Raw genomic sequence first — 22,278 nt, forward strand, 5'->3', positions numbered from 1 at the left:
ATTGTTTTTATTTTTCTATGTGTTCAGTGGAACTTGATAAAAGATAAAGACGGTGATTTTCTAGCTGACCCAAGCGATATTCTAAATAGATGGAAGAACTACTTTAATGACCTTTTAAATGTCCATGTAGGAGATAAATCAGAAGTGAATGAAGTACACACAGCAGAACCTTTAGTTCCAGAACCTAACTTGACTGAAGTTAAAGATGCTATTAAAAGGCTTAAGAATAACAAAGCACCTGGCATTGATTTAATACCAGCTGAGTTAATTAAATATGGTGGAAATTCATTAATATGTCAAATTCATAAATTAATTTGTTTAATATGGAATAAAGAAGAAATCCCTCAACAGTGGAAAGAATCCATAATTGTTCCTGTGTTTAAAAAAGGTGATAAAATGAACTGCAATAATTACCGTGGAATTTCTCTACTCTCAACAACATACAAAATATTGTCTAACATTCTTTTAACAAGACTAACCCCATATGCTAATGAAATTATAGGTGATTATCAATGTGGATTTAAACGTAACAGATCAACTACAGATCAAATTTTTCACATCAGACAGACACTTGAAAAAAAGTGGGAATATAATCAAAATGTCCATCAGCTATTCATTGATTTCAAAAAAGCATATGATTCGGTCAAAAGAGATAAATGATATAATATATTAGTAGAGTTTGGAATACCTAAGAAGCTTGTTAGTATGATAAAAATATGCACCAGTGAAACAGAAAGTAAAATTCGTGTGGGTAATAATATGTCTGACAAATTTATAATTCATGATGGGTTAAAACAAGGAGATTCATTATCTCCATTGCTCTTTAATTTTGCCTTGGAATATGCTGTTAGGAAAGTAAAAGAAACTAAAGAAGGACTAAATTAAATGGTGTGACTCAGTTGTTAGCATATGCAGATGATGTAGACTTACTGGGGGATGATGTGAATACAATTAAGAATAATGCTAAAATATTTTTCAAAACTGCTAAAGAGATAGGTTTGGAAGTTAACAAAGAGAAAACTAAATATATGTTTACAGGCCGAAACCAAGTGCTAGGTAATAATCAAAATCTAATTATTGATAACAACTCGTTTGAACCAGTTTCCAAATTCAAATACTTAGGAGTAATATTAACAAATGAAAATTATATTAAAGAGGAAATAAAAAGTAGACTTAATTCAGGAAATGCATGTTACTTCTCTCTTCATAAACTTTTGTCTTCTCGTTTAATATCTAAGAAACTAAAAGTTAAAATATACAAAACAGTAATTTTGCCTGTAGTATTATATGGGTGTGAAACGTGGTCCCTTACATTGAAAGAGGAACATAAATTGAGAGTATTTGAAAATAAGATCCTTAGGAAAATCTTTGGACCTAAAAGGGATGAGGAGACAGGTGAGTGGAGAAGGTTACATAATTTAGAACTACATAATTTGTACTCATGTCCAGATATTATTAGAATAATTAAATCAAGAAGACTTAGGTGGGCAGGACATGTGGCACGAATGGGAGAGGAAAGAGGAGTTTACAGGATTCTTGTTGGGAAACCAGATGGTAAGAGACCTGTAGGAAGGCCAAGACGAAGATGGAGGGACAACGTTGAGATGGACCTAAAGGAAATCGGTAGGGATGGAAAAGAGTATATAGATCTTGCTCAAGATAGGGACAGATGGAAGGCCTGTGTTGCTGCAGCCATGAACCTTCGGGTTTAAGAAGGCTAGAGAGTTAGTTAGTTAGTTATGTGTTCAGTGGAAAGTACATTTGGTTTACAATGATGTAGCCTACATCATGTAGATCTAAAGTACACGTTTAGATTAGCACGTTATTAAAAATTCCTGAAAATGTGCTGAAGTTGTCCTTCTGTCTGTTAAGTTAAGAAACACTATTGCTAAATCTGAATTTTATATCTTCTTCCATCTTTCATGATCTTTGTATTACTGTTAAATATTAGGGGCTATTCAATAAAAACAAATATCACAATTTTTTTACCATGTTGGCAGTTAAATAAATTAGAAAATTCTTATCTAAACTAACAGCCTTAGCGGACAGAATATCGCCCTCCAGTTGATTCACCACAAGCCAACACTGTATAGGAGATAATACTATAAATCATTTTACTGCACATGACTGCAAGTTGCCCTTATTTGATTTAATATTTCTTATTTAGTTGTTTTTCTACCACCTTTGGCTAATAGCAATGATGAGGATGAGTGATAGGATGAAATTGATGAAGGGACACTCACAAAGAATACCCATGACCAGGCAATGATTTGTACCTGGGACTTCTGGCATCTTAGCATGCTGTGATAACCATTGCTACTAATTTTATCCGATTCTTGTAGCTCTGTACAGTTCTTGCAATAGGCATGCATAGCTCACTTGTTTGTTGGTAGTAGTCAAAGTTTCACATACTTAAGTGAGCTGAGATGACAAAAAAACAATGTTCTGAAGATCGCATGTCTTCTTTGCGAGACAAATCAACTTGACAAAGAAGAATCATTTTCTACTCAGTAACATAAGTGTCCCTTGACTATTTACAAACTTTGCATCAGCTTCTACCCTAATTATTAGCTTCTGGTGCCAGGAATGCATCAAACACACAAAAGAAGATCTGAAAACAACTTTTAAAATTTAAAATAACAACTGACATACTTACGAAGAATTGGAAAGTGATTCATTCATAGCATTAAACACAAAAGCGTCAGCAACATTTCCAAATAGAACAATGGCAAAGGGAATGCAGGCACTTGCAACTATGGCTGCAACTGTACCGATGATCATCAAAAGCCCATCACAACACGAAGCAAAAGCAAACTGAAAATAAAAATAGTCTTGGTTACGGTTCTGATTGTGTAATTATTTCTGCAAGTTGTACAAAAGAATAATAACTGCATTTAGAATGATGGAAATGATTGTAGTAAGTTTGTGCATTTAAAGCTGTAGAAAGTATTATAATGTGAATAACTGTGTTGTGAAAAGTAGACCATACAAGTCTTTGTTGTCTCAAGCATTCTTGTCTCATGGAAAATTTTGCGTACATGTGCAGGAGGTGAAAGAAAATGTAGAATTACTATGGCATTCAAATCTAACAATCCTTACCCAATTAAATACAGCGTGGCGCATATTGCATGTACCAATTTAGTTGGCAACCCTGCCAAAATGTATGTGTGCACGTGTGGCATATCTACATCCATGGAGAGTTGGGAGTCAGGCAATTAGTATACCATGAAGCATTGGCTGATACAGACGTGGATTGCGACAGTGGAAGTCTTCATCCAAACAGGCACCGGGCACTGCCGCAGAACAATGAAGATCACCATGCACCTGTTCCAGACAGACACAGCACCATACTTTTTGATTCTGAGGTGAGTTAGACAGTGGAGAGCCATGGGTAATGTTGTGAACAGTCATTTGCCGTGAAATACATGTTATTCCGCAGGACATGTTGGGATGCGCATCATGAAAGCTTTTCCGCATTGCCTCAAACAGTGGATCCAAGCAGGAGGAGATATTTAGAGGATGTTATTTTCAAGGTTGATTGATGTCTGTGTTGTCCATATTATACACGTATTAATTGCCAATGTGTATATTTTTATTCATAACCATATGAAGTTACTACAAGCACACCATTTTCCGTTGTAATTTGAAGTTGGTTGATACAATATGCGCCACCCTCTATGTAAATAATAACAAGGTGAAACATTACACCTGACTCACCTACCCCACTTATTTAAGCATATGATACACAACAATAAATATAATTCTGCACAAAAAAACACAATGTGTAGCCACACAAAATCTGTTCAAGAAAAGTGTCAGGAGTGAAAGAAATAAATTCATTTTAACCTTCTAATTGTTGACTCATTTATGAGGTAAAGAATTGATTGATTTGTTTTATTTTACTTGGCTTTTCTGCCACTTTTGGCTAATCGTGAAGATGAGGATGAGTGATGAAATTGAGAAAGGAACACTCACAAACAACACCAATGCCCAGGTTGGGATTCAAACCCGGAACCCCTGGCATCATAGCACACTGTGCTAATCATTCCCCATGGAGGTCAGCGTAAATAATTAAGGTTCTTGTGATTACCTCATAACAATAACCTGTAACGTCCGCCATGTTAGGCAAATTTCAGTCGTATATTGACATTTATCTTATTCGTATACTTTCAAGTTAAGAACTAGGATTAAATTATTTATACTTAATTGTTTTCATAATTCATGTATATATTTACGTTTTATCTTATGTTATAATATTATTTGCATATTTTTGCAACATTTATTCAAAATTTATAGGCTAATAATTATCCCAAATAATATATGCAACGTTTTCATGTTTTTCAAATCCAAAATGGCTAGGATTATTTCTATCTTTCACGCAAATTTTGTTGTTTAAGCACAAGTTAAATACATTTCTTCTTAATATCGATTTTTGTTCAACAATGTACAAGATTGAAGTAATTTGGCTTTGTTATAAACTAAACCTTTATTTAATCATTTTTATGTGCAAGGGCAAATATGAATTATTTGATAAAATCAGTTTAGTTATTTCTATATAGTTTAATATTGTAATATTATAGCAAAGTATTTCTCCCTAGTTTTCAATAAAATATCGTTTTCCTATTGGCTGTTTATGTTAGGATTGGGGGAACCACGCTACGTGTTTTTGGCGAAGTAAAAACTTCCACGTTGGCATTTTTAATTGTTGCCAACCTGAACTTTAAGCTTACTATCGCTAATTAACACTGATGTGTTATATAAATTATCAGTTTTTCTTGTGTTATTTTATGTTATGAGTTTGTATTATTATAAGATAGAACAATCTGTTACGCTGCGCCTCGTGCTTGAGGTAGGCAGTTGAGGTCTTGCTATTGACTGTGAAGGTGGTGTGCGGACTCTCGTGTTAAATAAGTTGCTTATCACTGCCTACGAGCATGCATTACACAATAAATTATAATTTTAACTTGTGCAAATCCGTATGTACACGTACGATTCATGATTAAAGATTTTGGACATTTTAATTATAAAGTATTTGAATTTCATTTACTGTCACGTGTCGCAATTCGGTGGTTTCCTTCCTGGAGTAATGTGGATCGCCTTAATCCCGATCCCTGGGTGAGAACTGGTGCTTCCAACTGACCAGCCGGAGCAAGGAGCGGTGTGTTGCCAATTCGGATCTCCATACCCTGGAGTTACGAGTGGTGGCACGTTGCAAACCGAAGTGAAAATTGTTAGGTGGGGTTATATTTGATTGAGGCATGTTGTAGTACTGTTGAGGAATACTGCTATGTTTTAACTTAGGGATAATGAGTCAGGTAGGGGATCCTTTTTGTAAGTTTTCCTAACTAGGGTCATATCATCCCCCCACATCATCCTCAACTTCCAGCACTGCTGATAATTCAGAATTTCTTGAAGTGTAAATCTTCTTTCTTTTATTTACTTTATTTTTTAAGTACACAATATCAATTAAAATAACAAAAGAATGGCAGAAAATTTTCATAATGGGTATCAAAATAGGTTACAAGAAAATGCTTGTAAGAGACTATCAACAGCATTAAAGCATTTATCTTACAGGGTGTTTGAATATAATGTATGCATGATTCAAATAAATATAAAGACAATGCTTATAAGACACATTTAAGTTCTATTATCTAATTTGATCAAGACATATGTAGAATATTTAAAGTAGGGATGAGACGATATGAAATTTTGGCCGATACCGATAAAGTACCGATATAAAATTTACCGATACCGATAACCGATATTCTACCGATCCGATATAAAATTGGAAATGGTCCTGGAAGAACCTGAAAGGTTCATTGACCTCCTTAAAAAATGTGTTTCAAGGTGACTGCAGTGCAAGAGAAATTGCATACTTAGACATTTACCTTTTAAAAAAGTAGGGCATGGAGATTATCCATAAAAATTACAACAAAATTGGCAGAATTTTGCACTAAACTATCAGATATTTATCGATATATCGGATCGGTAAAATAATCGGTAATTTTACCGATAAACCGATACACCGATATGCCTATATCGGCCGATACCGATAGAGTACCGATTAATCGGTCCCATCCCTAATTTAAAGGTATAGTAGGTATTTGAATTCCTGGTCATTCTGATTCTGGCACTGACAATAACACAAACCAAACATAACAAATCATTTGTTATTTGGATGTTCTCTTTCAATAAATGTTTTCAATTCAGTGCCACTTGCTAGTTTTGTGCCACACATGTCATCTTGAATGTGTGTGTGTATTTGCACATCAACCCCCTCCCCAAATCTGTGTGTGGTGTTTGATTCAATGCACTCAGGATGTATTCATTGATGCCTCTTCACTCAATCCATCTGGTTAGCACATATTTATCAAGATGGGTCCGGTACTCTTTACCATCTGTACCTCTGTTAAAAAGAGAAAAATTTGCATGGTTTATGCAGATTATCCTGTTTGTGAACGTTTTCTGTTGCTTTGAGATGATGCAGATGTGTTACAGTCAGGATTGGGTATTTACATGTAAAAAAAAAAAAAGATTTTCTGATAAGTAAAATATGCATAAAAAGTCATAAAATATATAAAAAATGCATGCATTATGTAAAAAAAGATGTAAAATATGTAACAAAAAAATCCAAATCCAAAGGGTTGTAAGGACCTACATCAAGAAACTATTGTAAATATTCCTTTACTGCATGTATAGATTAGTTTTACACATTTTTCATTATTTAATTTTTATGATACTCTTATTATTCTATTTACACGTTATTTAAATTTAACTACATGCCATTAAAAAAAAATGAGGGTGCACTTTCCAGATAGATTGTGGATTACATTTGTCTACAACCAAAAGGGTTCAGAAACCAAATTACATGAAATTTAGTAATCGGAGGGTGTTGAGTCATGTCTGGATAGCATTGGAAGTAGGTTCTTTATGATACTCCACAGTATGATCATCATTGGCTAGGCTCACATGAACCTGTTCCAAAACAATTGAAACCACCAATAGAAGTTTATGCTCTGTGTTTGGTGAACTACTCAGGGTATCTTGCATCACGAACTGCTGCCAACACAACTGTATACCCTCAGTAGTTGTTAACGTTTTCACAAAAAACTGAAAAACATGGCACCCGTACTTGTGAATTGCAAAGGTGTTGTCTACTTGGTGGTTAAAGTGAGACCAGATATGGTAAAGCTCATGCTTTGAATGATTGATTTGTTTATTATTATTATGCTTTTCTGTCACTTTTGACTAATCAAGAAGATGAGGGTGAGTGATGATATGATGAAATTGATGAAGGGACACAACACACACTGGCCGGGATTCAAACCTGGGACCCTGGCATCTAAGGTCATGCACAGCAGCTTTCTCATTCTTGGTTGGGAACTTATTTCCCAGATATTGCCCCATTCGATTATTTATTTTATATTTATTTAATAGAAGATTACTAGAGGCACATATTTTTGGTAAATAAAAAAGCAAAATTTCGGTACAAAAACAGAGTCAATTTCAGGTTAAAAAGCAGTAAATAAAATGAAATTTCCCTGTTATATGAAATGAAATTTTGGTTTTAAAAATGTGAATATAATCCCCAATTTGATTTAAAAACTGCACTTATTACACAATATAAATATATCCCTTCTAATAGCACATTAAATCATTACCAGAATATTAAGTTTATTCCTGTAAAAAGGGGTCCATTTTTGTTTCTCAAATATTTATAGCAGAATTAATCAATTTTCTGTGAATTGCATAACTCACAGAATAATTCTGACTTCAGAAAGTGTTGCATCGATATATAAACGGTAAATTACGTGTTTAAAAGACTATTTTGCATTTTGCAGTTCATTTCGCATTATTTCATGACAAAGCAGGGTAGGAAAATGCACCTCACACCTTTCAGAAACATGAAAAATTAACATTACAATGTGTTATTTCACATTTCGTGTTTTCGTCAAAAACGAAATATGTATGCCACTAAAGATTACAAATATTTATACAGTGTTAGCCATTTTACATTGGAACATATTAACAACAGAAAATAACAAGAGTGGAGAGAATAGCATAAAATAACAAAAGTAGTAATATGAACAAAACTTACAGGTACTTTAGAAAAACTAAATATGCTGACCAAGGCAGTAATTTATTTTATTAAAAACATAAACTAAACGTAACGTTTCAACCTTCTAGCAAGGTCTTCTTCAGACTCTGTATCAAGTACAAAAGTAACAAGATACAAAAACAGGGCATTATATATACACAAACATTACTCCCTCCAGACTATTTAGAAAGTTGTTAGGAACTTTCTAGCAGGTGACTTTCACTTTCCAACTTTACTTTCACCTAAAAGGCTAAACTCAATTACTTCCATATAGAATGTGATGGGACTTTTAATCTCACGTTCTTTTCCCTTCATTTTTCTTCCTTCTCCTCTCCTCTTTCTCTCTTTTCCTTTCCACTCTTTCCAACATCTTCTTCCATTATTTGTTTAACTTCAATCCCCCATTCCAGTTCATTGTGTCTTCTTCACCTTTCTTCTCTATTTCCTTCGCTTCCTTCCATTTTCTCACTAGCATTCTCTTCTCCCTTCCTATCTGCTTAGCCTCATCCCACTCTATGTCATGTCCTGTTTCTCTCGTGTGTTTAAATATTGCATTTCTTTCTCTCTTAAGTCGTACATCATCCCTATGTTGTTTCAACCTGTCTTTCAGCCTCTTTTTCGTTTCTCCTATGTACACACTCTGACATTCTTTACATTTCACTTCGTAGATAATCCCTTCCTCTTCTCTGTTTTCCTTTTTCTTGTTTGCATTCCTCGCTATTCCTAAGATGCTTCTCCCTCCCTTCCTGTAAGTTTTAATTCCCGCTTTCTTAAGCACTTTGCATATCTTTTCTGTGGTCTTCCCCATACTCCTTATTCCAAACCTTCTCTCTTTTTCTTTCCCTTCCTCTTTTTCTTTTTAATGCCCTGTTTTTGTATCTTGTTACTTTTGTACTTGATACAGAGTCTGAAGAAGACCTTGCTAGAAGGTTGAAACATTACGTTTAGTTTATGTTTTTAATAAAATAAATTACTGCCTTGGTCAGCATATTTAGTTTTTCATAATCATGGCCGCGGTGGCTCAGTCGGTAACGCGTCTGACTACCATGCTAAAGGTCCCGGGTTCGATCCCCGGCCGGTTCAAATCCGGGAACTTTTCTAACGATGGAAGCGGCCCCGGCGCCCACCCAGCGTCGAATAACATGGGTACCTGGGGGAAACCCTGGGTGGTAAAGGCGGTCAGGGGCGTGATGCTGATCACATCACCCCCACTCACGACCGGATCAAGAAAGTGTGGGGCGTTACCCCCACACCCCCTATACGCCTTCATGGCGTGGTGCTAAGCACAGGGGAACACTTTTACCTTTTTTTTTTTTTTTTTTATAATCATGGAAACAAGGCTTAATGGTGTTATAATAGGTACTTTAGTATTATATGGACTACCTCATTTCAGACCGTCTGTCGAGGAATGCCTATGAGGTTAGGTTAGGTCTGTTAGGTTTGGTTCTATTAGCATAAATACGTATAATGAAAAAGTATTATTTAGGCTAAGAGAACTACCCTAACCTAACAACGTAGGACACAAGGTTGCTCAATGAGGTAGTCCGTATAATACTAAAGTACCAACTTACATGTGGCTAAGAGACTTCATACTATTAGTCAACAGTCCTCTAAAACATGCCAGATTATCAAAAATGTATATTTGGCTTGTCAGATTATTGCATTGGCTAGGCAGTTTATGGAACAGTGATCAATGGATGAGGCAGTTTATGGAACAGTGATCAATGGATGAGGCATAATCTTGGCTTCTGAGAAGCGAAAAGTTGAGTGCCTCTTGTTGAGCGGGCCAGCACTCGAAAGAAAATTTCATGACGAAGGCAGTCACTATTGATGTGGCCATTCACTATTTTATGCAGGAATATATGGTTCGCCAGTCTATGTCTCTCGTGAGGAGTTTGGATATTTAACATCGTCAGAAAAATGGGCTTCTGCAAGTGTTTTGTGGATGGAATTCGGTGACGAACAATGGCCAGGAAAAAATTTAAGATGGAATTTAGTCAATCTAAATTTGAGAGGCATGCCATAGACCATATCGGAGAGCAGTATTCAATTTTTGGTGAAACAAAAGATTTGTACAAACTGCTGAGAGCAGACAGGTTGTTTATTTTGGTAATATGATAGAGTAGACCCAGCATATGCATGGAAAACTTAGTGACTGCAGGCAGAGATGTGGTCAGAAAAGGAGTTTCTCATCAAATATGACACCCAGGTCCTTCTGTGCGGCAACTCTTTGAACACAATTATTTTTTTATGAAATGTTTTGTATTTAATGTATTTTTCTTTAAGGAGAAGGTCATCATGGTACATTTTTGAGGGTTAAATTTTAAGTTCTTCAATTCACACCACTTTAGCAGAAGTGCCATGTCACAAATTTGAGATTTTACTATATATACTTCACTATACTATAATATTTTACTATATTCCCTTCAATGGACAACCACCGTAAAGGATGACAGTTCGAAATAAGATGTAAACTACACTTGACAACTTCTCTGGTTGATGTTTCACAGGTTTATACCACAGTAGGAGACAGCTAATTGACGTTGATGGCAGGTGCAGTTGGCCCTCTGGATCAGTGAATCCCCAGTAATGTATGACATTTACCTCGAGAATGAACGATAAACAATGTATTTACCTTTTGACAATTTTTCACTAAAATTTCTACACAATAAGCCATGTATTTGTGTCCGTAACACGGCAAATTCTTTTGATGAGAAAGAGAAACCGCAAGTCGGCCACTATGGTGCAGTTTCTCAGTTGAACCCAAACAGTCAAAGCAAAAGCAAAAATTGTCGCAAAAGCAAAAATTGTCAAAGTGCCAGGTGGCAGGTAGAAACTCGAGCTGGCATATGGACAAAATAGATGCACGGTAGTTCAGCAGTAGCCTCATCTCCGAAAAATGGACATGCGCAGTTCATGCTCTCACAGAAGACACGACACCAACGTCCTCACTGAGTGAGACCCACTCGCGGATTCCTTCATTCCAGTGTTGCCCTGTGGGGTTCAAGTTTGAAGCGCATTCATTGCATATTCAATCTTCTCTTTGTATAATTTTTGTGCCGAACTTCTTGTAATTAATGCAAAATTGTGGCATAGAAGAATGAGTAGAAATGAATGAAAGCTGGAATTAGATAGGATGAATTAAAATAAAAAGAGATACATTAACAAAATAGCTCGTGCATGCATACAGTCTCTTTTCTTAAAGGTGGAAACACTTCGGGTACACCAAAATAAAAGACTAGTGCGGGAAGACGTGACAAATCCTGTTGGTGTTGTCTCAAGTTTGTTAGTTATTTGTTGGAAAGTATTAAATGATGCTGAGAGTGAAGTGAGGGATGGATTATGTTACGTTGTTTAATGCAGTGTAGGTGTTGCTGTCTGCGCAGGTAAGAAATGACAGTTAAAAATGCATATAAAGTAAACAAACTTTCTTGTCCATTGAAAGAAAATTGGAGATAAAGCGTGTGCTGGTCGACCAACTCCAAATTTGGAAGAAAAAAAAGCTATCATGTTTCAATCAAAGGGTTTCAATCAATCTCAAGTTTGATTTCTAGTATGCACATGCCATTGGTTGCCATATTCCTTTAATTATTATGGGACCAGTTCTGATTAGTCGATTTTAAATTGAATGCATGGATGTCCGGAAGGGGAAAAAGAGTGGCATCTCCCCTTGAAAATTTGTCAACCTGAAACTATTTATTATATACATATAATTTCATTTCAGTCACAGTAATTTACGGTAATTACAAGGCACGTCCAGAAAGTAAGTTCCGTTTCAATTTATCTCCGCTGCAGCGCTGCGATCGCAGTTCCGCACATGCGCGGTAGACGCTCTGTATCAAGGAGAAGAAACGTGAGCCATTTGGAGATCGCTGTCAGTCACGTACGCTTTGTTGTGCTTCTTTACAATGTCGGTGTTGATTGAAAATCCCGCCGCTTGTGAAATCAGATCTGTGATTCGTTTTCTGAATGCGAGGAAAGTGAAACCAAGTGAAATTTATCGGCAAATTTGTGATGTTTACGGACCAAATGCGATGAGTGATTCAATGGTGAGAAGATGGGTCCGACAGTTCAATGACGGACGTAGTGATGTGCACGATGAAGAACGAAGTGGGCGTCCATCTTTGGTTACAGAAGAACTGGTTCACGCGATTGATGACAAGATCCAGGAAAACCGAAGGTTTACAATTAGTGCTCTCGTTATGGAAATTGCGCCGCGCAATACAGAATAAGCGCCGAGGATTGCTGTCAAAAGGTGTTGTTTTTCTTCATGACAACGCACGACCACACACTGCAAATGTGACGAAAAACCTCCTACAGGGATTTGGCTGGGACGTGTTTGACCATCCTCCGTACAGCCCTGACCTCGCTCCTAGCGACTTTCATCTCTTCTTACATCTCAAGTCTTTCCTTGGCGGTCAACACTTCAACAATGACGACGAGCTGAAAGAAACTGTTTCCAACTGATTGAAGACACAGGCGGCAAATTTCTATGAAGAAGGTATACAAAAACTTGTGCCACGCTATGACAAATGCCTGCAAAATTTCGGCAGTTATGTGGAAAAGTAGTTTAAGAGTTGTAGAATTTTGTGCAATAAATAACTTTTCTGTATCTGTACACAATTTAATTTTATTACCAAACGGAACTTACTTTCTGGACGTGCCTTGTATTATAAAGGCATTGCAGGGACATCTAAGTTCAGATTGAAGGAGTTTTTTTTTTTTGAGGGAACAACACTATTACAGAGGAAAATGTGCCTCATTTGTCCACCCTGGGAATACAGGGGAAAATGTTCCTCATTTGTCTACCCTGGGAAAAAAATGATCTTGCATCCCATCCCTGGAACAAATCCTGGCGACATCCATCATTTTCCAATAAAACAACAAATTTCTTTCATGGAGGAATAATTTATAGTAGTTAGTATCAGCCCTAAATTTATTTGCACATCCCTACTATGAAACTTTATTCTTGCATATGAAAAAATTCTGTACAAACCATTTGAGCCCCTCTGCCTCATCCTTTTGTTTTACGAAGAAAGTCTATTTGCAGAAACTGAATATGTGTCATATGACTTTGGTGAACCTCCAGGAAAATAAAGCAATAGCCACACCTGGTTTCACCTGCCACATTCATTTTGCTTTGCGTTTGGCATTTGAAGGTGTTCAACAGAACTTTCTTCGTTAGCTTCATATAACCACACAGTACACATAAATAGAAAATAAATACCAGCATGCGCTTGTTAATGTAAAAAGTTAGAAATGTGTGAAATTATAAAGTATTAACATTACATACCAACTTATGAAATGGTACAGGTTTAGGACCTTCCCTATCCTCAGCAGGTTCATCTGCAATGCTGTGGAGAAAAGCAGTATTAAAAGAAAGAAAAGAAACGAAACGAAGCAACATTAATGGTTTTATGAGAATTATTGTACCTTCAGTAAAAAAAAAGTACCCAGAATTTGGCTGGTAAAAGTCCCACATTGGAGGTATCGAGAATTCATTTTGTCTGTAGGATGGCAGCACTGTACTGAATGACCACACAGAGGGGTAGAGTAATCTATCCATCAGTTTGTGCACAGCAGCTGTTTATGTTAGTTGTGTTGACGAGTGTCCTGAGAATGGAGACAAATATCGAGCAAAGAATTTGTTTGAAATTTTGTGTTGGCAACGGACTGTAGTGTGCTGAATCGTTGAAAATGCTACAAAAGACCTTTTTCTGATTTGTGCCTGTCGAAAACACAAGCGTATGCATGGTACAAGATTTTCAAAGAAGGCAGAAAAGTTGTTGCTGATTTGTACCGTTCTGGTCGACCTTCCATGTCGACGACTGACGAAAACGTTGGACAAATCAGGACAATGGTGCTTGAAAAATGGCGTGTGAGTGTGAGAGAGGTTGCTCGTGAGCTTGTCATATCACACATGTCCGTTCACAACATTTTGAGTGATGTGTTAGGCATGAAACGCATCGTGGCACAACTTGTTCCGAAGGAGTTGAATTTCCTGCAAAAAGGACATCGCAGGGATGTTGCTGAAGACATGCTTTCACAAGCCTCTAGTGACTCAACCTTCATGAAACGCATCATAACTGGTGATGAGACATGGGTGTATGAGTATGCCATGCAAACAGGTCAACAATCTTCGGAATGGCACTTCGAAAATGAACTAAAACCTAAAAAACCATGCAGTTACTCAAAAATTAAGGTCATGCTCATTGTTTTCTTTGATTATCATGGTGTTGTGCACTCAGAATTCCTTCCAGTGGAACAAACTGTGAATAAAGAGTTTTATGTGGCCGTTATGAGGTGTCTGCCCGAGGATGTTCGCCGGAAAAGACCACAGTTATGGAAAAACAATTCTTGGATTTTGCACCACGATAATGCATCGTCACACACGTCGACTCTTGTTTGAGAGTTTTTGTCCAAAAACTCAACACATGTCCTTGCCCAATCCCCATATTCTCCACATATGGCTCAGTGTGATTTTTTTCTCTTTCCGCGACTCAAGTTACCACTTCGGGAAGGCGTTTTGAATCAATTGAATCCATTAAAGGAAATTCGCAGAAGGAAATCAGGGCAATACCGTCTTCTGCGTTTGAAAAGTGTTTTGAAGACTGGGTTAAGCGTTGGCATATGTGTGTTGCATCTGATGGGGCCTATTTTGAAGGCGACAAAATAAATGTTGATGATTAAGCACGTATTTTGTGTTTTATTCATAAATTCCGGGTACTTATTGTACGTAGTAGTATTGACTTTTTAATTACTGTAAAAGAAAGTACAATTTGAAAATTTTAACAATGATACTGAAGATTCTTTTTATTACCATTATTATTGCCACAGTGTCTGTTGATGATTGTCTCATTGTGTTTATTTACTTGTTATCCTCCAATCAGAAGGTGCTTGGCTAACATGGTTAAAAGTGGTTCGCAAAAGATGAAATATGAAATAGAAACAAAAATCCAAACTTTTCACCTCATTAGTGCTCAATGTGGAAACTCCTAGCTTCGAAACTTTTCTTAACTGTTGTTTGTGAACGATTTCAGTTGTTTCTAGCACGCAGAACAGCCTGGGGGTTTATTGCAAGTGACTACAGCATCCAACATGACATTCCACAACAGCAGCAGACAGGATGTTGCTTACCGCTTCATAAATGTATTATAAAATAAAGTAAATCAAACACAAAGGACTGAAAACTTATGAAACCAAAATAGAACTGAAATTATTATTATTAGCACTGTTAGATATATTGGTGTTCATATTTTATGTCATAAGGTTAGGTCTGTAAGGTTTGGTGCTGATTACGACTGAGGCGATACCACTTTGAACCAATATTGAAACTTTCACCGATACTTGCAAAATTAGACTTTAAAATAAGAAAGGCTAGTTACAGAGTCATCCTAACTCATCACATCACATTCCTTTAATGACACTAAATAACTCCCAAATTATTCTCCACTTTAAAATTTTTGTGGCATTTTGTATTTTTTTTCATGTGAACTTTTTGAAATGTTGCAAGACTACTTAAAGTGTTGTGTTTACACCCCCCCCCCCCACCAAAAAAAATTGGTGGTTGTGTCTTCTTCAATTTCATGTAAATGCTATTCTTGTTGTTTGGGTTAACCTGGAGAGGGAGAAAAACGACATAAATATACATGCAAATACAGTCATTAAAATAATGCCTCTTTATGCTATGCTGTCCATCATTCTCTTGTCATGTGCAATAAAAACAAGTCGATGTTGTATCGGTCAATATCAACAGTCACATCAGAGACTTACACAGAAGTGAAGAGTACAAGAAGAACTTGTTAAGTTCACAACCCTCCCTTCTCGCTTGAATATAGATAAAACAAAATGAATTCCAAGGTGACCTTCACCCGTCTTTCCCAAGAACTCCGCAATCATCTGGCCTGGAAACAGCCCAACATGATAGTAATGCTGGTTTAAAAAAGTCTATCTTTCTTACCCCACGAGTTTGCGAGCAAGTATTGGAAATGAATGATTTCTTTTATTCCCTGCTGGAAATTTCTACTGTTTACAATAGACAAATTCTACTGTTTTCAAATGCCTTCTACTTCGTACTATGAAATGTACAGAAAACCAACTGTAGGTCTGCTGTACATCAACAGTAGAGTTGCTGTACATGCTTTACCACATATATTTACTTTTGTTGTTTATACATTTTTCCATTGCATTTTCAGTTGTATAGATAAAGACAGAAGGCTGTGAAATTGGAAGAGGAGTACGACAAGGATGCTGCCTATCGCCTACTTTGTTTAATATCTATTTAGAAGATATAGTGAAAACTTGTTTCCAGGGTACAGGAGGTGTCAAATTGGGAGGAAGAAGAATAAACTGCATAAGATTTGCTGATGACATGGCATTATTCGCTGAGGATGAAATAACCATAAATAGTATGTTTATAGAGTTAAACAGCAGCTGTGAGCAGTATGGAATGAAGATTAATGTAAAGAAGACAAAGGCAATGGTTATAGGACAGAAACCAAGGAATATTAATGTGAGAGCAAACAGTGAAAGAATCCAGCAAGTGGATAGCTTCAAGTACCTCGGATGCACTATAAGCAGTGACATGAGCTGCAACCAAGAAGTGAAAATGAGAATCGCAATAGCAAAAGAAGCTTTCAATAGAAGAAAAAATGTTTTTTGTGGACCCATGGACATAGGTCTAAGGAAGAGATTAGTGAAATGTTTTGTGTGGAGTGTAGCACTATATGGTGCAGAAACCTGGACATTGAGAAGAAATGAAGAGAAACGACTCGAAGCTTTTGAAATGTGGACATGGCGAAAAATGGAGCGTGTAAAATGGACGGACAAGGTAAGAAACGAAGCCGTACTGAAAAGAGTTGGTGAAAAAAGATCAATACTGGAGACCATCAAGAAGAGGAAAAGAAACTGGTTAGGACACTGTCTAAGAAGGAACTGCCTGCTAAGAGATGCCTTGGAGGGAATGGTTGAAGGAAGAAAAGTCCGTGGAAGAAAGAGATATCAGCTTATGGATGATATTAAATTAACTGGGTTGTATGCTATTACGAAGCGTAAGGCAGAGAACAGGGAAAGCTGGAGATTGCAGTGAAAAACCTGCCAATTAGGCAGAAAACAATGAATGAATGAAAGATAAAGACATTTTTTCATTACTGATAATAGTACTGTTTTCACACAGTACTCCACACTGTTTTCATACTGAACACAACAAAAGATGTTAGTTGTACAATTATGTTACTGAAAACATTGAGTACAGTTCAGCTACTTAAGACAGGAGACACAGTTGGACATTCAAAAACAGTAGAAAACATTAGCAGTAAAATTCAGCTACTGAAAACAGTACACAAGAGTTGGGCTACTAAAAACAGTAGAAAACATTAGCAGTACAGTTCATCAACTGAAAACAGTAGGTGTTTCAAAACACCTATTGGTCTACTGAAATCAGTAGACAGAATTTTCAGTAGGGTTTCCACACAGTCTTTACCAAGTAGTCATGTGCCTTCGAGGGTATGGTCGCAACTTTCACTTTACCCATGTATTTAATCTTGTCAATCATCTGCTTCCAAGGAGGGTGGGGGTTTGTTCAGGATTTCTCAGAAAAACTAGCAACTCAAAAACAATGGTATTGGTATCGGCTTAGCCCTAGTGCTGATAGCAATTTTTGTTCAGTTAGGAGTGCTAATTATTTTCCTCTAGTTTACGGTTATTACAAGCATAATAAAACAGTTTTTCGTTGTGATGTTTCAGAACACACGCTCCCTTCATCAGACATTTATTTTCATTTTCACTAAAGATACAGTTATAACAATGGTTAGCAATTTTTTAAACAAAAAGAATCCCTTATAAAATGGCTGTTGTCAATGTTACATTGTTGTAATATAGCAACTTAACTGTGAAAAGAAGCAGTCTGTTTTATTTTTATTTCAGATAAAAAAATGTTGATCACATTATTTTCTATTTAAAATTATGAATCCTAAATATCATCAGGTAATTCAAAGTCATCGTTGTTTTCACAAAGTCTTTTGATGTTTTCTGTTACATTAAATTTTAAAGATGGTGGCTTACTCCATTTGTGAAAAAGAAAACTCCATACTGGATCTATGTTACCATTTTCATTATTTAATTTATTCCAGTGTTCTTCTGCAATGAACGAAGCTTCCCAGACATTCAACTCTACGTTTCCAGTCAATCTTTTTAAAACCCTTCTCTTTTTAATCAAATGCTTTTCTTCGATGATGTGAGCTCACAAACCTGTTCTTGGGTTTAGATTTATAATGTCCAAATCGTGTTCATGCCATCTTATTGCCATTTTCCTTGATGTTTGTCCTACATAATCCTTTGAACATGAACAACTTATATTATATATTCCTGTGCTTTCCACATCTGATAAGAGAGTTTCTCATTTTGAATTCAGTGAATGTATATTCCAAACTTCTTGATCTAAAAACAATTTTGAAATTAAATCTTCTAAAAATTTTGGCAATTTTATGTGAGAATCCCTTGTGGAATGGAATGCACACAAATTTATTTTTAACAGATTTTTCATCTTTGTCTGTATTTCTGTTTTCATTTAGTTTTCTTGCGACTTATTTCTTGATTTGGTTTATTGTTAGTGTGAAAGCCATTTTCTTTTGCTATATTAAAAAGCCTTTCTTCTTCATTTTTGATAGCCTTAGTATTAGAACATAGTCTTTGTGCTCTCAGGAAAAAAATTAAAAATATATTATCCATTGTTGTACATGAATGTTCTGAATTGGCATGGATGTATTTTTCCCCTGATAATTTTTTCCTATGGACTGATGTTTGGATTGTTGTGTCAGTCTTAATTTGCAGATCAAGGAAAGAAATTGCATTGTTATTCATGGGTTCGCAAGTGAATTTTATGCGACTATGTGATTCATTTAACAATTTAAATACGTCCATGATGGTTTTCTCATTCTTAGCAATAATTAGCACCTCATCTGATGTAGAGTATGATATCTGCACCTATCTCATTAACAATTGGAGATTCTATGTAATGAAGGAAAATGCTGGAGATGATTCCAGATACTGGGTTTTCCATTGATAGACCATTACTTTGCTGATAGATTTTCCCATCAAATATAAAGTAATTGTAATTTGCACATACAGTAAACCATCGAACCATTTCCCATGATTCTACTGGGTTAACCTTCATCTCAATAAGCCATCTGTGTAATGCATCTGTGGCACCTTCTATTGGGACACTAGGATATAAATTTTCAACATCAAAACTTGCAATACGATACTCATTATGCCAAACAATATTTTTTAGTTTTTGTTTCACTTCATATGCATTTTTAACACTGAATGGTGTTTGTTGTTTAATTATAGCAAGCCTTTCAACTAAATATTTGGATAGTTTGTATGCAGGATGTGTGAAAGTTGCAATGATGGGTTGTATTGGAGTTCCCAGTTTGTAAGTTTTTGGTAGTCCAAAGGCAATCAGCAGGGTCGAATTTTTGACAATCTTCATTTCTCCTGGTATCACGATACATATGAAAATAAATGTCTGATGAAGGGAGCGTGTGTTCTCCTGAAACGTCACAATGAAAAACTGTTTTCTTATGCTTGTAATAACCGTAAACTACAAGAAAATAATTCTACAATGCAAGCAATGCGTACATACAAGAAAAATTATTAGGAGTACTACGTTTGATGATGCGATCTTTTGCATGTGTTTCTTACTTATCTGAGTGTACATACAACTGGTTTATACTAATGAAAAGCAGCAAAAATGCTCTGAGATGCCAGGTTTTTACTTACGCAGGGCATACTTTGCCATCAAATTTCTCTGTCATTTGTGTTTTTCCACATGCTGGAACCAATTTCATATTACATACAATGTCAAAATCTGTCAATTAAAATAATTAAACACAATTCTCGAAGAGTTACAGTGGGTCAATGGCCCCAAATGTTGAAGTTTGTTATATTCAGGAAAAATAAACAAAGCATATCTGATAAAAATATATCTGTTATTTCTATGATAAGTCTGACATGACATACCTTCAGAGGATATTCACAATGTGTTATTCAAAATTCCAAATTTTATGTGAATTTATACGAGTGTGTGAACTGATACAGAGGCTAGCATAATTAATTCTGATGAAAGAAACATTCTTCTGTTTCATTCGACACATGAAAATATTGAAAATTTACAAGAGATATTCATTTATCATGAGAGAAAAGTAGACTATATACTGTAAAGTGCCTCTGAAATTAATAGTAGTAATAATAATAATAATAATAAATTCTTTATTTCCGTTGACCCATGTCCATAGGTATGGAAATCGTCATATAATAATACATACAGTAATAAAATACTAATACAATTTTAGACAGGATTTACAGTAATTGTTTGAAGGATTTCTACATGACAGAAATCCAAATAAAGTAGGAATACAATGTATGAAAAAAATTACATATAATATTTAAGGCAAGCACAATAATAAGCGAAGAAAATTTTATAATGTAATAAAACGTAAATGTAAATATGTAACTTATTCAACATGGAAGAATGCAAAATATATAAAGAACCGATTAATGATCATTTAGGCACAATAATAGCATGTAGTGAATAATTTGTATATGATAATATAAATGGTATAATAACCTATTCTGTACAATTGAACTCTCTTTGTTGACAATTTATATAATTATAAAATATTTACAAATTTAGAAATTCATTTATTGAGTAAAAACAATGTCGTAATAAGAATTTTGATAATTCCCTCTTAAATTAGGTACTTGATTCCATTGTTTTCATGTGATCAGGTAATTTATTATACAGGTGGATACCAACGGATTTAGGACCTCTTTCAAAAAGAGTGGTGTTGTGAGTTTGAATAACCAGATTGGAATTTCTTCTTGCGTTGCATTGATGTACTTCCTTGATACGTTTGGAGAAACTAGACATATCTTGTTTCATATAGCACAGTAAATGTAATATATATGGGTGCTATTCACCAGATGTTTACATTTCTGTGCTTCCTTGGCGCAGGCCACTTTCGGTTTTGAAAAGAATAACATTGAATTCAAAGGTGTAAAGGCAGTGTCTTTGGAAAAGGCAACAACATTTGTGCGACTTTTGGCTTCAACACAAGATAGGGAACAAACAATTATTCTCGGGTATCTATGCATCGTTTTCAGACAGACCCGATACGGAAAAATCAGTGGATTTAGGCAGTAAAACAAAAAGATTGGAACAAACACAAGACAGACCCGATACGGAAAAAATCAGTGGATTTAGGCAGTAAAGCAAAAAGAATGGAACAAACACAAGGGGTGTAGGCTCATCAAATCAAATGAAAATATTTTGTGTGTTTCGAAAATTATAATTGTCTAACACACATGTGTTGACTAAATTTAAAGTTGGAACTAGTTATAATTATACATTATAACGCATTTGCCTTTTGGTTGTTGATAAGCGCTCTCTCCATGGGCGTCGGTACGTCAGTTGACCCCCTCCCCCCCTGGAAATTTGCAGCTTTCATTTTAAGTTGCAAAAAAAGCAGAGAGTTTGATGTTTTAATCGTTAAATGCAGAAACTTGGTTAGTATTCGAACAGAGTAATTAATGTAAAATATGCATAAGATCGGAAAAATGAGTGAAAAATATGGAAACCAGGTTATATTTTTATATTCTACCATTTAATCCAAAGAATAAATGCTTCCACAGTTTTCAGAATTCGAAAAATTATAATTTTAGATCAGGTTACACAATATAAATTTTCTGAGTAGTTTTTATAACTTCTAAAGTCCTTACTTGAATGACACTTGCAAAAGTTAATAACAAAATACAATAACTGTGCATTTCAGTATAGTAACTATGAAATGTAAAAGTGAATGGAAAATAGTTCTGCTGGATATTCACTCAGCTTGTGGATCGAATAGCATGATAGTAATAAACAACAACAATAATAATAAAATTCGAATAAAATTTATTTAATGAGGTATATATTATTAGTGTATAACAATAATTTTAACCATAGTAATTATTATTATTTCCTTTACTGTTGTAATCGAAGTATTTCAATGTTTATAATTAATGTAAGCTTCATTTCAACCTGGAGAAATATTTTCAAGAACGATACTGTTTGTAGAAGATCAACATTGCCTTGGAAAATATTAGTATTATTGTCCTTTTCCCTTATATCTGCATCCAAA

At 35.4% G+C, this 22,278-nt stretch overlaps 1 protein-coding gene across 4 annotated transcripts in view; it reads right to left on the reverse strand.

Annotated features, from left to right (window-relative positions):
• Positions 1–22,278, reverse strand: part of LOC145986515 (ATP-dependent translocase ABCB1-like) — a 98,982-nt gene that overhangs the window by 70,208 nt on the left and 6,496 nt on the right. For 3 of the 4 annotated variants that reach the window (XM_083120617.1, XM_083120619.1, XM_083120618.1), the window contains exons 3-4: positions 13,392–13,452; positions 2,657–2,814 (exon numbers count right to left, since the gene is read on the reverse strand). In XM_083120617.1, the coding sequence (XP_082976743.1) occupies positions 2,657–2,814; positions 13,392–13,452 (219 nt within the window). The remainder of the gene's footprint in view (positions 1–2,656; positions 2,815–13,391; positions 13,453–22,278) is intronic. The other variant, XM_083120620.1, reaches the window with a different exon arrangement.

Source organism: Lepisma saccharinum, chromosome 4 (assembly GCF_977018435.1).
Source record: "Lepisma saccharinum chromosome 4, izLepSacc3.1, whole genome shotgun sequence".
NCBI classification, from domain to species: domain Eukaryota; kingdom Metazoa; phylum Arthropoda; class Insecta; order Zygentoma; family Lepismatidae; genus Lepisma; species Lepisma saccharinum.